The sequence below is a fragment of the Medicago sativa genome, chromosome 2 (assembly GCF_051527215.1).
Source record: "Medicago sativa cultivar Bolivia chromosome 2, Bolivia_mono, whole genome shotgun sequence".
Classification (NCBI taxonomy): domain Eukaryota; kingdom Viridiplantae; phylum Streptophyta; class Magnoliopsida; order Fabales; family Fabaceae; genus Medicago; species Medicago sativa.
The window spans coordinates 19318276-19331985 of NC_140750.1; the positions used below are offsets into that span (position 1 = coordinate 19318276).

At 36.2% G+C, this 13710-nt stretch overlaps 1 protein-coding gene and 1 non-coding gene across 2 annotated transcripts; both read left to right on the forward strand.

Annotated features, from left to right (window-relative positions):
• The first annotated feature begins 241 nt into the window (after window positions 1–241).
• LOC146945259 (Adenine nucleotide alpha hydrolases-like superfamily protein) lies at window positions 242–11641 on the forward strand. The gene is made up of 4 exons (XM_085743598.1): window positions 242–537; window positions 1320–1429; window positions 1531–1649; window positions 11396–11641. Exons 1-4 carry the CDS (start codon window positions 363–365, stop codon window positions 11481–11483), a joined length of 492 nt encoding a protein of 163 aa, XP_085599724.1. The 5' UTR covers window positions 242–362; the 3' UTR covers window positions 11484–11641.
• Window positions 9046–9152, forward strand: LOC146945260 (small nucleolar RNA R71). Its single transcript, XR_015029528.1, has one exon. It is a non-coding gene; the product is annotated as a small nucleolar RNA R71 (small nucleolar RNA).
• Window positions 11642–13710: the final 2069 nt, after the last annotated feature.

Here is a 13710-nt window from a genome sequence, read left to right on the forward strand (position 1 = left end):
TAAAAGTGTAATGTAATGTGGTTAGTTGTGGTAATATTAGATTAAAATGTGATTATTTTTGAAGTTTATAATTTTTCAATTGTTTTTTGTTAGATGTGTGTATAGATCGAACCATGGGAATGTAAATATAAAAGTCAAATGTATGTAACAAAATCTCACTCTCGACCACCAATGGAGAAACGCAATTATCGTTATCGTTAGTGTTTTGCTTTACAAATTGCTTTGCTTGGCCTCAAGCATTATGTTATGTCCCGTGAAACATTCTCATTCTCATTCCAATACATCATAACAAACAATCAAAATTAATTACATCAAACACCCATTTACACATAATTACACAAGTGAAGAACAATCAACAATCAATGGCAAGTGCAAGGAGATTGGGCATAGCTATGGATTTCTCACCATGCAGCATTAAGGCTTTTCAATGGACAGTGGATAACATTGTGAAAGAAGGTGATAACCTCATTCTTATTATAATTCGCCCAGAAGAGTATGAGCATGGGGAAATGCAGCTGTGGGAAGTTACTGGCTCACGTAAGTAATTAATTACAATGTTCTTGTTTTTACAAATTATTAGACATAGGAAAAGTATTATCAATTGAAGTGGCATTGTGATTATCTTACAAATTTTTTGGGCAAATTTTGAATCATGCTCTTTGAGGTTAAAATGTCAAATTATCCATATAAGTTGACACTCGATAGACATACATATTCCACGTAAAAAATGTGTTCTCTCAATTACATATGTGCTTTTTGTGCCCTTCTTCATGTGTTTTTGGATTGTTGAAGAGTTTGACAAATTCACACTGTGTCATCTTAATTTTGACAAACACTAGCTAGGTGTCATTGTGTTTTTGTCAAACTCAACGAAAGAGAAAGAAATAGATAAAGCGATTTGATAAATGTGATATATTGATGATGTGATAAAATATAGAGATAAAACAAAAACGAGGTAGAGGTAACAAATGAATAGGATGAGTTTTGATTGGTTGATATCTGCATTTTTCATATGAACTATTCATTTTAATCTGAAGGCTGATAAAAATTACTTTCATTCTCACATAAAAAATTCATTCTTAGTACTTTTCATTTACAAGGAAAATTATTCAACCATATGTATTTTAAAAGCTACAATTCAACCCGCTTGAATTGACCTAATGTTGTTGGTTTGAAAACTTGGAGTGTGCTCTTCTTTATCGAGGTTTCATATTCGATTCTTTCTACGTCAATTTTGGTGGTTTAGTTTAGTTTTTTCACAAAAAAAAAAAAACTACAATTCTATTTATTTGGGTTTCAATTTGATGTTCATCATGCAGCTCTCACACCTCTGGCTGAGTTCACTAACTCTGCGCTCTCAAAGAAATATGAAATCAAACTTGACCCTGAAGTACTTAAAATTGCTACAACCACCATAGAGCAAAAAAAGGTAAGATTTAAATTTGATCATGTAGTTATAGATCATTGTTTTATTCATATATTATTAATGTAGGTTTTATTTTAGTAACTTTGAGATTTTGTGTGGCATAGGTTGTGGTACTAGTAAAGGTCTATTGGGGAGATGCTCGTGAGAAATTATGTGAATCAATTGAACAAGTACCTCTTGATAGTCTTACCATGGGGAACAGAGGCCTTGGCACCCTTAGAAGGTAGATAGATATACGACCTTAGCCCCTTTTTATTAGTCATTTTTAAGAAAAAATGTTAATTTATTTATTGTACTTGTTTTGAGTATAGATGTTTGATAGATCTCTGGCAAGTGCACCAAATACTATCGAAGTAGTAAAAATATCGTTCCCACGAGGACTGTTTTTAACTTCAATAATTCAATCGCGTTATAAAAATAGGATGTATAAAGGTTTATTTTTGTTTGCCACTAGGCAGTAGATTTGGTTTGATTTTATGAAATCAAATAAAAGAATAAGATTTGATTAAGAAAATATGGAGAGAGATGAGATCAGGTCTTCGAATCCTCTATATTTCCCCTAATTGGTTACTGCACCTATTATTACTAATGATTTTCTAGTTTCACGATAGTTAACAAATTAGCCCTAATCAATCCCTTGAGTTAGGACCCTCTTCTTAAACTACAGCCCCTAATTCCTTAGGTGGTCTAATAATCCTTGAAGGTTTTATGAACGTTAACCTAATATCACTAACAAACGATTATCTATTCCTAGACTAACCATGTTTATCAGAACAATTCAATTAGGTCTAAGTCGAAAGCTATGGTCAGTAGTCATTCGATCTCACAAAATCATGTTTATATTTGATCAGGATATAAAAAGCATTAAGAACAATTGAATTGAATAAAGACTAGAAATTCATTAATAAATAATAGAGTTTCACAGCAACATATGATCAATTAGGGTTACATAGGTTCATCTCTGACCTAATCTCTAAGAGATTTAGCTACTCATAATTGAGTTTACAAATAGCATAATCAATGGAAGAATTAAAACATACATAAACTGGGTTAGAGATGATGAAATCCTCTCCGCTGCAGCCTTCTGGGTGTTAAAATCGCACTTTAGTTCTCCAAAATCGTAATCCCCTTTGTTTGAGACTGACTTCAGCTTAAATAGGCAAGTTCTGATCGCCCAAAATCGTACCACGATGGCACAAATCGTACCACGATTGGTACTTTGAACCCTAATTTCCTTTAAAGCCCTCCTTGAAATCGTATCACGATGGTATGGATCGTATTGCGATCCAACTCTTCAAAAAACATGCTTTCTGACTTCAAGAAATCGTATTGCGATTAGCAAATCGCAGTACGATTGGCTTCTTCCAGTTCTTCCATATTTGATGCTTTTAACTGCTCCTGGACACTTAATGTTGCTTAGAACTCTATCAAAATGTCAAAATAAGTCCTAAAAATTACGTAATGACAGCATGTCATCACAACCCCAAACTTAAACCATTCCTTGTCCTCAAGGAATTTGCTTGCAACAGTGACAAACGACAGTAAAATAACAGTTACCTGACAAAACGATAGTACACAAAAGTTCATTCTCCTTCTAGCTAAAGATGAGCTAGTTTGACTTGTTCGCATCCACCAATTCACAACTCCACGCATTCAATTGAAACAGGGTTCTACCAGTCGACATGCAGGTCTACATATTACCATACGCTTGAAAAGTTTCTAAACATCAATCAAAGTCAATATCATTACACACTTTTGAGGTCTTTAGGGTTATAACGGGGCTTAGGTGAAAGGTGGGATATATTTGGATAAGTAGGCTACACAAAATTTGAGTTAGGCATTCCTACGGAAGTTAAAGCACAAAATTCAATCCTTCAATCATTCACCTTGTGGAATAACAATTAATGCAAAGGTACTAGAGAATATTTTTAACATTTAGGGACAATCGAGTTTGAAGTTACTCGGATTTTAAATGTTTTGTCCCTTTTTCATCATTCAATTTCTTTTTTTTTTTTTTGATACACCATTTTTGTGTATATTTTGCATGACAATTTCTTTTTCTTTCATTTTTGTTCTCTTATTCTCTAGTACCCCCACCCCAAACTTAATTGGTTGCAAATTCCAATAGCAACCCCAAACTTAATCTTTAGCAACATACTACAATGCCTTAACTCAGAAAATACATTAAGGGATAAATCCTAGAAGTCTCTAGGCTTGTAATGTAGTTTGTCACCGAACAAAAAGTTCTAATCCTACCGGCTCACAATTGGTTAAGAAAGGATAAATTCAACAAATTAAAACAGGGTAGGCTTCAAAAAGGCTCACAGGACCAAGCACTTTTGCCTCAGTGTGTAATTGACAAAGACCAATTAATAATAGAGAAACAATGCAAGTTCTAGAAATGTAGTTGCATGGAAAACTAATCTAAATATAAGTAAATTGAAAAACAAGATTTGGCAATGAACCTTATGGCTGAGATTTGTGGGAGTATGTGACTACCTAGCAACGCCGTACACTTCGCCTTTGAATCAAGTCACCCCTCCTTTTGAACTTTTAGAATACCGTTTCATCAGACAACTGTTACTAAACTGGAATAGGTCACATAACACAAAACAAATTCATTAATAATAAACAAGTGCAGGAGCAATTACAATAGGGAAATAAGTTCAATGGACTTCGACATTAAAAAGAAAATAAAAAGAAAATACACCAAAAGAAAAATGACTGAAAATAACATGTAGTGGGTTGCCTCCCACCCAGCGCTTCTTTATCGTCACTAGCTTGACTGCTAAGGATTCTCAGAGGTCCTTCAGAATGAGTGCCACCCTTCCTTTTGGTAGGTCACCACCTAGGTATGGTTTAACTCTTTGTCCATTTACTTTGAAACTTCGATCTCCTTCAGGTGTCACTAGTTCAACAGCTCCATATGGTGACACACTTTTGACCAAGAATGGTCCAGACCATTTTGATTTGAGCTTCCCAGGAAACAGCTTCAACCTGGAGTTATACAACAAAACTAGCTGTCCACAGTTAATATCCCTAGGCACTAAGTTTTTGTCATGATACCTTTTTGTCCTGGCTTTATAGATGAGCGCATTTTCATACGCTCTAAGCCTCATCTCCTCAAGTTCATTAAGTTTCAAAATTCTTTTCTTACCAGCGGCTACTTGATCAAAATTTAAGGCCTTAATGGCCCAATAAGCTTTATGTTCTAGCTCGACTGGAAGATGACATGCCTTCCCATATACTAACTGATAGGGTGAGAACCCAAGATGGGTCTTAAAGGCTGTCCTATATGCCCACAGTGCGTCATCTAATTTCCTAGACCAATCTTTCCTATTTGACGCAACTGTCTTCTCCAGAATCTGTTTCAGCTGTCGGTTTGAAACCTCTGCTTGACCACTAGTTTGTGGGTGATAGGGAGTTGCAACTTTGTGCTTAATGTTATATTTTTTGAGCACATTTTCAAGAAAATTATTGCAAAAATGCTTCCCCCCATCACTGATCAATACTCTAGGGGTTCCAAACCTAGTGAAAATATTCTTTTGAAGGAAGTTGACAACCGTTTTGGCATCATTAGCAACACATGGTATCGCTTCAACCCACTTTGTGACATAATCAACACAGACTAGAATATGGAGATAAGAGTAAGAGGAAGGGAATGGTCCCATAAAATCAATACCCCAACAATCAAATGGTTCAACTTCAATGATTCCTTTTAGGGGCATTTCATTCCTCTTTGATATGTTACCTGTCCTTTGGCATCTGTCACATCTTGTGACAAAGTCGTGGCAATCTTTGAAAAGGGTGGGCCACCAGAATCCACTTTGCAAAATTTTTGCAGCTGTTCTTTCTCCACTGTGGTGGCCTCCATAAGCTGAGCTATGGCAGTGCCACATGATACTATGTGCTTCCTCACCTGCAACACAACGTCTAATCAAACCGTCAGTACCTACCTTAAACAGATATGGGTCATCCCACAAGTAGTGGTTTGCATCTTTGAAGAACTTTTTCCTCTGAGGGTAGGTCAGATCATCAGGAACTATGTTGCCGGCCTTAAAGTTTGCCATGTCAGCAAACCAAGGTCTTTCTCCAATAGCAAACAGCTGTTCATCAGGGAACTCGGCCTTGATGGCCTTCTCCTTCTTTGTTACCTCATCATTCTCCAGCCTTGAGAGGTGGTCAGCTAACACGTTCTCGACTCCCTTCTTGTCACGAATTTCAAGATCAAATTCTTGCAATAATAGGATCCACCTCAACAGTCGAGGCTTTGAATCCCCTTTAGTTAAGAGATATTTGAGAGCTGCATGATCTGTAAAAACAATGACTTTGGAGCCTATTAGATAAGAACGAAATTTTTCCAATGCAAAGATTACCGCAAGCAACTCCTTTTCAGTTGTGGAATAGTTAACTTGATTTTCATTTAAAACCTTGCTTGCATAGTAAATTGCATGAAAAAATTTGTTCTTGCGTTGGCCTAGGACTGCACCAACAGCATAATCACTTGCATCACACATAAGTTCAAAAGGTAAATTCCAATCGGGTGCATGATTATTGGTGCAGTCACCAACTTGTTTTTAATCAAAGAAAAAGCATTTAGACATTCAGAATCAAAATTAAACTCATTTTCTTTGACTAAGAGGTTACAGAGGGGTTTGGAAATTTTAGAAAAGTCTTTTATGAACCGCCGATAGAAACCGGCATGCCCCAAGAAACTCCTCACTCCTTTAACATTGATGGGTGGAGGAAGTTTCTCTATAACCTCTATCTTGGCTTGGTCTACCTCAATGCCTTTAGCACTTATTTTATGCCCCAAAACTATACCTTCAGTTACCATAAAATGACATTTTTCCCAATTCAAAACAAGGTTAGTTTCGGTGCATCTTTTAAGTACAGCATTTAAATGGAACAAGCATTGATCAAAAGACTTACCAAAAACAGAAAAGTCGTCCATAAATACCTCAATGTTCTTCTCTATCATATCAGAGAAGATGGAAAGCATGCACCTTTGAAAGGTTGCCGGCGCATTACACAGCCCAAAGGGCATCCTTCGATAAGCAAACACTCCAAATGGACAAGTGAAGGCAGTCTTTTCTTGATCTTCCGGAGCCACTGCAATTTGATTATACCCCGAATACCCATCCAAGAAGCAATAAAAGGCTTGGCCAGCTAATCTCTCAATCATTTGATCCATGAATGGTAATGGAAAGTGGTCCTTTCTTGTTGCGGTATTCAACCTCCGGTAGTCTATACACATTCTCCAACCAGTGACGGTGCGGGTAGGTATCAATTCATTTTTTTCATTTGCTACCACCGTCATTCCTCCTTTCTTGGGTACCACATGAACTGGACTCACCCATGAGCTATCTGAGATAGGGTAGATCATACCTGCATCTAGTAACTTCAGCACCTCTTTCTTCACCACTTCCTTCATTGTTGGGTTAAGTCTCCTTTGAGGTTGAACTACCGGTTTGTATTCAGCCTCCATGTGTATTTTATGCATGCAATAAGCTGGACTAATACCCTTCAAATCAGAAATGTTCCACCCCAAAGCTCCTTGATTGTCTCTTAACACCCTCATTAATTTTTCTTCTTCCAAAGGTGTCAAGGTATTGCTGATGATTACTGGTTTAGAGGCATCCTTAGTGAGAAAAACATATTTCAAGTGAGAAGGGAGTTCTTTTAATTCTGGATTTTTCTCTCCTTCTCCACTCAAAATAGGAGCATCCATAGAGTGCTTACCCATTAATTCTTCTATTTTTACCGGACCCAACTCTTGCTTGCTTGCTGCTAGTTGCTTCACACAATCACTTACTTCAAGATCTTCATCATCTTCACCTTTTGCTATAGAATTCACAATTGCACGTTCAAGAGGGTGTGTTGGTTGATGTTCACAAGAGTCATCTTTAACTATTTCTTCAACAATGTCAATCCGGTAACACTTGGGATTTTCATCTTTGTGCTTCATGGCCTCAAATATATTAAACACTACTTGCTCCTTATGAAATCTCAACATTAGCTCTCCTTTCTCAATGTCAATCAAAGCACGGCCAGTTGCAAGGAAAGGTCTTCCTAGAATGAGTGGCATATCCTCATCTTCAGCCATATCTAAGATCACAAAATCTGCTGGAAACACCAAGTCATTAACCTTGACTAGTACATCTTCAAGTATACCGAAGGGATAAGAGATCGACCGATCAGCTAAAGTAATGGTCATTCTTGTTGGTTTTGGTTCCCCACACTTAAGCTTCTTCATCATTGAGAGTGGCATCAGATTTATACTTGCTCCCAAATCACATAAAGCTCTACCAATGTCTACCGGTCCAATTGAACAAGGGATAGTAAAAGCACCAGGATCCTTCAGCTTAGGTGGTAGCTTCTTTTGAAGAATAGCACTACAATTCTCAGAAAGTGCAATGTTCTCATCATCCTTAGGCTTCCTTCGTTTAGTCAACAAGTCTTTCATGAACTTAGCATATAACGGCATTTGATCAAGGGCTTCACCGAAAGGAATATTCACCTGAAGTTGTGAGAAAAGTTGCATGAACTTCTTGAATTGGCCTTCATCCTTTTCTTTCTTCTTTGAAAGGTGAGGGTATGGAAGCTTCACATATGATGGGACAATTTGTGGTTTATCTCCATCTTTCAAAATTTGACTCTTCGACTTCCTCAAGATTGAATCTTCATCAATTAACTTCTCACTTTTTTCTCCCTCTATTTTTTTCTTCCTTTCATTTTCAACTACTCCCTGATCATTTTCTTTTTCAACTACACCCTCATCATTTTTTTCAACTACATCATTCTCCTCCACCTCAACTACATCATCAACCTTCTTTGGAGCTTTTGGAACTAAAGGTGTCAAAACCTTTTTGCTCCTCAATTCAATAGCATTACAAGACTCATTCTTAGGGTTGTCTTTAGTGTTACCTGAGAATCCGCCTTTACTTTGTTCAGCCAATTGCTTAGCTAATTGCCCCAGTTGAGTTTCAAGCATCTTCCTAGAAGCTTCATTGTTCTTTCTTTCAGCTTCTTGACTCTTCTTCATCTCTTCAAAGTTGCCTTGAGTCATCTTCATGAAATTCATCATAGTTTCCTCAAGAGCTGATGGCTTCCTTTGTTGTTGTTGAGGAGGAGTGAGCATCTGAGAGTTCAAAGCATTGTTATTTGAGTAGCTTAGATTTGGATGCTTGTTAATGCCTGAATTGTAGTATTGATTCTGCCTTTGATAACCTCCCATGAAGTTAGCTTCTTCATTTGATCCTTCTGGAACACACTCACCGTTTGGATGTTCTTCACCACATAAGTCACACTTGATTGCAGCTACTTGTTGTTGCTTATGAGCCAAGGTGAAGCCTTGAAACTCCTTAGTTAAAGCTTCGATTTGTTTGTTCATAGCTGCTTGGTTAGCAAGGATAGCAGTTTGTTCACTCACCCCAAACACTCCTCTTTCCTTCTTCTTAGCTTCAGCACGATACTCATTTCCAGCCATGTTTTCTATCAAAGCTTGGACTTCATGATCAGTTTTGCTCTTGAGACTACCTCCCGCGGAAGCATCTAAGAACATTCTTGTGTTTGGTGTCACCCCCTCAGTAAAGATTTGGAGGTATTGTTTCTCGGTGAACTCATGATTAGGGCATCTCTTAAGAAGCAAATTGAATCGCTCCCAAGCATCATACAATGATTCACCTTCTCCTTGCTTGAAGTTAGAGATCTCCATCTTCTTGTCCCAATACTTAGACATCGGGAAATATTTCTCCAAGAACTTCAGCTCTAACTCTTCCCATGTTTGGACAGTCCCGTTTGGAATTGTTAGCAACCAATCTTTTGCTCTTCCCGTCAAGGTGAAAGGAAATAGCCTTAGCTTCTTTTGTGCTTCAGTCACGGTGGCTGGTTGCACACAAAACTCGCAGGTTTCAGCAAAGCGACTCAAGTGTTCATGAGGACTCATAGCTTCAGTCCCATCGAATTGCTTGTCCCTTAAACCGTTGAGGACAGTTGTCTTGATGTCGAAAGCTACGGGGTTAGCTGGTTGAAAAGTGTGGGTCAGTTGACCGCGATGAGTGGCTAACCCGTAGTCTCCTAGTTTAGGTCTTGGTGGTACAACTCCTTCTCCTTCCATAGTTGCAGATTTAGGAGAAGAGATTGTTTCAGATTCACTTGAGAGTTGCTCCGGTACTTGTTCTCGAACACCCGGTGGAACGGATTGAGCTAACCTTTGCGATCGGACAGCTTTCCGAAGTGCTCTAGCAGTTCTTTCAATTTCCGGATCGTACTCTAAGTCGTCAGAGCTCTGTTTACCTCGCATAAACAGCAAAATACCTTAGTAGCACTGCACAACGCAAAGTAATCAAGTGAATATGAAAACAGAAAAATAAAAATTAAAACAGAAAATTAAATTGCAAAAACCCTAAATTATAACGTAATTGCCTTGTTGAAATAATTCAACAGTCCCCGGCAACGGCGCCAAAAACTTGATAGATCTCTGGCAAGTGCACCAAATACTATCGAAGTAGTAAAAATATCGTTCCCACGAGGACTGTTTTTAACTTCAATAATTCAATCGCGTTATAAAAATAGGATGTATAAAGGTTTATTTTTGTTTGCCACTAGGCAGTAGATTTGGTTTGATTTTATGAAATCAAATAAAAGAATAAGATTTGATTAAGAAAATATGGAGAGAGATGAGATCAGGTCTTCGAATCCTCTATATTTCCCCTAATTGGTTACTGCACCTATTATTACTAATGATTTTCTAGTTTCACGATAGTTAACAAATTAGCCCTAATCAATCCCTTGAGTTAGGACCCTCTTCTTAAACTACAGCCCCTAATTCCTTAGGTGGTCTAATAATCCTTGAAGGTTTTATGAACGTTAACCTAATATCACTAACAAACGATTATCTATTCCTAGACTAACCATGTTTATCAGAACAATTCAATTAGGTCTAAGTCGAAAGCTATGGTCAGTAGTCATTCGATCTCACAAAATCATGTTTATATTTGATCAGGATATAAAAAGCATTAAGAACAATTGAATTGAATAAAGACTAGAAATTCATTAATAAATAATAGAGTTTCACAGCAACATATGATCAATTAGGGTTACATAGGTTCATCTCTGACCTAATCTCTAAGAGATTTAGCTACTCATAATTGAGTTTACAAATAGCATAATCAATGGAAGAATTAAAACATACATAAACTGGGTTAGAGATGATGAAATCCTCTCCGCTGCAGCCTTCTGGGTGTTAAAATCGCACTTTAGTTCTCCAAAATCGTAATCCCCTTTGTTTGAGACTGACTTCAGCTTAAATAGGCAAGTTCTGATCGCCCAAAATCGTACCACAATGGCACAAATCGTACCACGATTGGTACTTTGAACCCTAATTTCCTTTAAAGCCCTCCTTGAAATCGTATCACGATGGTATGGATCGTATTGCGATCCAACTCTTCAAAAAACATGCTTTCTGACTTCAAGAAATCGTATTGCGATTAGCAAATCGCAGTACGATTGGCTTCTTCCAGTTCTTCCATATTTGATGCTTTTAACTGCTCCTGGACACTTAATGTTGCTTAGAACTCTATCAAAATGTCAAAATAAGTCCTAAAAATTACGTAATGACAGCATGTCATCAATGTTACTTAGACATTTTTTTTTTCTATAGATGTATTCAATTATAACTTATTTATCTTGCAAAGATAAATTTTAGTTAAAATAAAATCTCACAGGACAAAGTTAGTATTATTAATAAGGAGAATGTTTATACTTAAAGACAATTTTTTTTCTTCCAAAGTATATTTCAAATTAGGGTAAGGTAGCATATACCCTAAATCTACCACCCCGAAATTGAGAGTTGCATTTTTTTTTAATGATATTTTATTGAATATTTCATTATAATGTTCTTTTTTCTGATGTGATCAGATGCATTAATGTTGATATATACTTTTTTTATCTTTTTTTTCTCTTCAGGGCGATAATGGGCAGTGTCAGCAATTATGTAGTGAATAATGCTTCTTGTCCCGTTACTGTGGTGAAGACTTCAGGACAACACCATTAATTAATTTTTCTAACTAATTTGATATAGCAATAAACATGTACCTTGTTTGATGGTTTTAGTGGTTTTCAGCCTGTTTATGCATTAATTTTGATAACAAATTAAGTATGAAAGAGATGAGATGCAAAAATCTATGAAATTGAAGCTTCTAAGTTGTTAAATTATTGTTTATTCTTACTATTTTTTTGTTGAATGTTCAACAAATTGAAGCTTCTGATTTTATTTTATTTTTGAATTTGTCTTCATCTTGGAAGTGTTGTTACTTGTTGTTGATGATGGATGATACTGTGACCAAAAAGGATACTGATAATGGCTGTGAATAAACATCTGGATGTGGCTGTGAATAAGAGAAGAGGAAAAAGCAATTAGAGGGTAGAAGAAAAAGAGAAGAGTACGATAGAGGGAAAGAAAAGGAGAGAGTGAAACTGCAGCAGAGGGTCATCAATTCAATCTAATAGCTAGAGATTTCATGAAATTAGAGGTGTGGATCAAGTTTATTGCTGGGTAGTGTAGCATGAAATAAGGAACGGATGGCTGCAGTGAGAAAGAAACCAGCGTGAGTAACTCACGCTGAGCTTTTAGTGTTAATTTTCAGCGTGGCTTAACTCACGTTGCGTGAGTTAAGTCACGCTAAATTAACACTAGCGTGAGTTAACGTGCGTAGGGATATTTTGGACATTTACTTTGGGAATGAGCAAAACAGTTTGGGTAAAGAGCATGATTCTTACGAGTCTTTCGCAAAGGATGAAAAAGGGTCCTTTGTATTACATTACAAACTTTTTTTTTCTTCTGATAAATGATGAATGAGACATGCATTAATTATGACCGTTGACATTTAAGCTATGATGTCACCCCAAGTCATCATAATACGATGTTTTGGCATCCTAACTATGTTGGCACCCCAAAATATCGTGTGTCAAATACACTTCATCCTATATATTATTAATAAAAAGGAAAAGCAAAACAAAAAATGTTGAGGGGCAGAACCAAATCCAACAAAGTTTAAGTAAAATTATAGTTAAGGATACCAACCCTTTTTTTTTGTTGAAGGAAGTAAGGATACCAACCTATCTCTAGAGAAATCAACACTAATAAAACTATGACATATAGATATGGACCATCATTGAGAATATACGATAGTTTCTCAAAATATCCAAAAAAACTTCTCTTTTTTTCTCGTGAAGTCAGAAGTGGTTTTTACGAGCTTTTTGAGATGCAAAATCATTTATAATGACATCAACATCAATGCTCTCGAACATTTCCTTCTCAATTGACAAAGTAGCCAAACCGTTCAATCTATCTTGTGGCATTGATGACCTCAAGTAGGTTTTAATCAACTTCAATTTTGAAAAACTTCTTTATGCCGATGCTACGGTCACGGGCACCGTCAATAAAACTCTGTAAGCAATTGCTACATTTGGATAACAATCTGCAAGTTTGACAAATTTAAGAATATCCAAAAAAAACCATTGTTTCAGTTGGCATAGTGCATTGTAACAATTTTAATTATGAGAAAAGATCATGAACATCAACATCTGATAAATTTCCATGAAAAAAAGTTGAGTGAAATTTAACACAACATTCTTTCAACCCATTATCATCCAAAAACTTTAACTTTTGTGAATCATATAAAATTCAAAGATACTTTCAAATGTCTTCGATTCTTCATATCTAGTTTTCAAAGAAGTAATTGTCATATCAAAATACAATAAGAAATAGTCAACTCTAAATGATTCTTCTGATGAATGGTTTTTATGTTCCTCATTATTCTCTCCAATTTTTTTTTAATCACATGACGTTTTGTTTGAAAGATCGGCTCAACATTCATTTTAAGAGAAAACACTTTTTGCAATATCATTAACTTTTGTAAAACCTTCCTATCGATATTTTTCAAAATATGACAACACATTTTCCAATTGTTTTATGGTAGAGTCGATGAACATGGACGTAGATTGCAACTTTTTGCTAATCATATTAATAGCAAATAAAATATCATACCAAACAACCACACCAAGAAAAAATTCAAAATTTTCTAGTGCATTAATCAAACTCTCGGCCTCACTTTTTCTCTTTGCATCATTATCACAAGATTCGTATAATTCCGACAAAGTCAATCTTATTTGGGGATATTGAAATCTAATGGCTTTGACACTCTTAATTCGACTTTTCCAATGAGTATTAGACAAATATTTCAGAGTTAAATCGGGAACATTATCAAGCAAATTTTTCC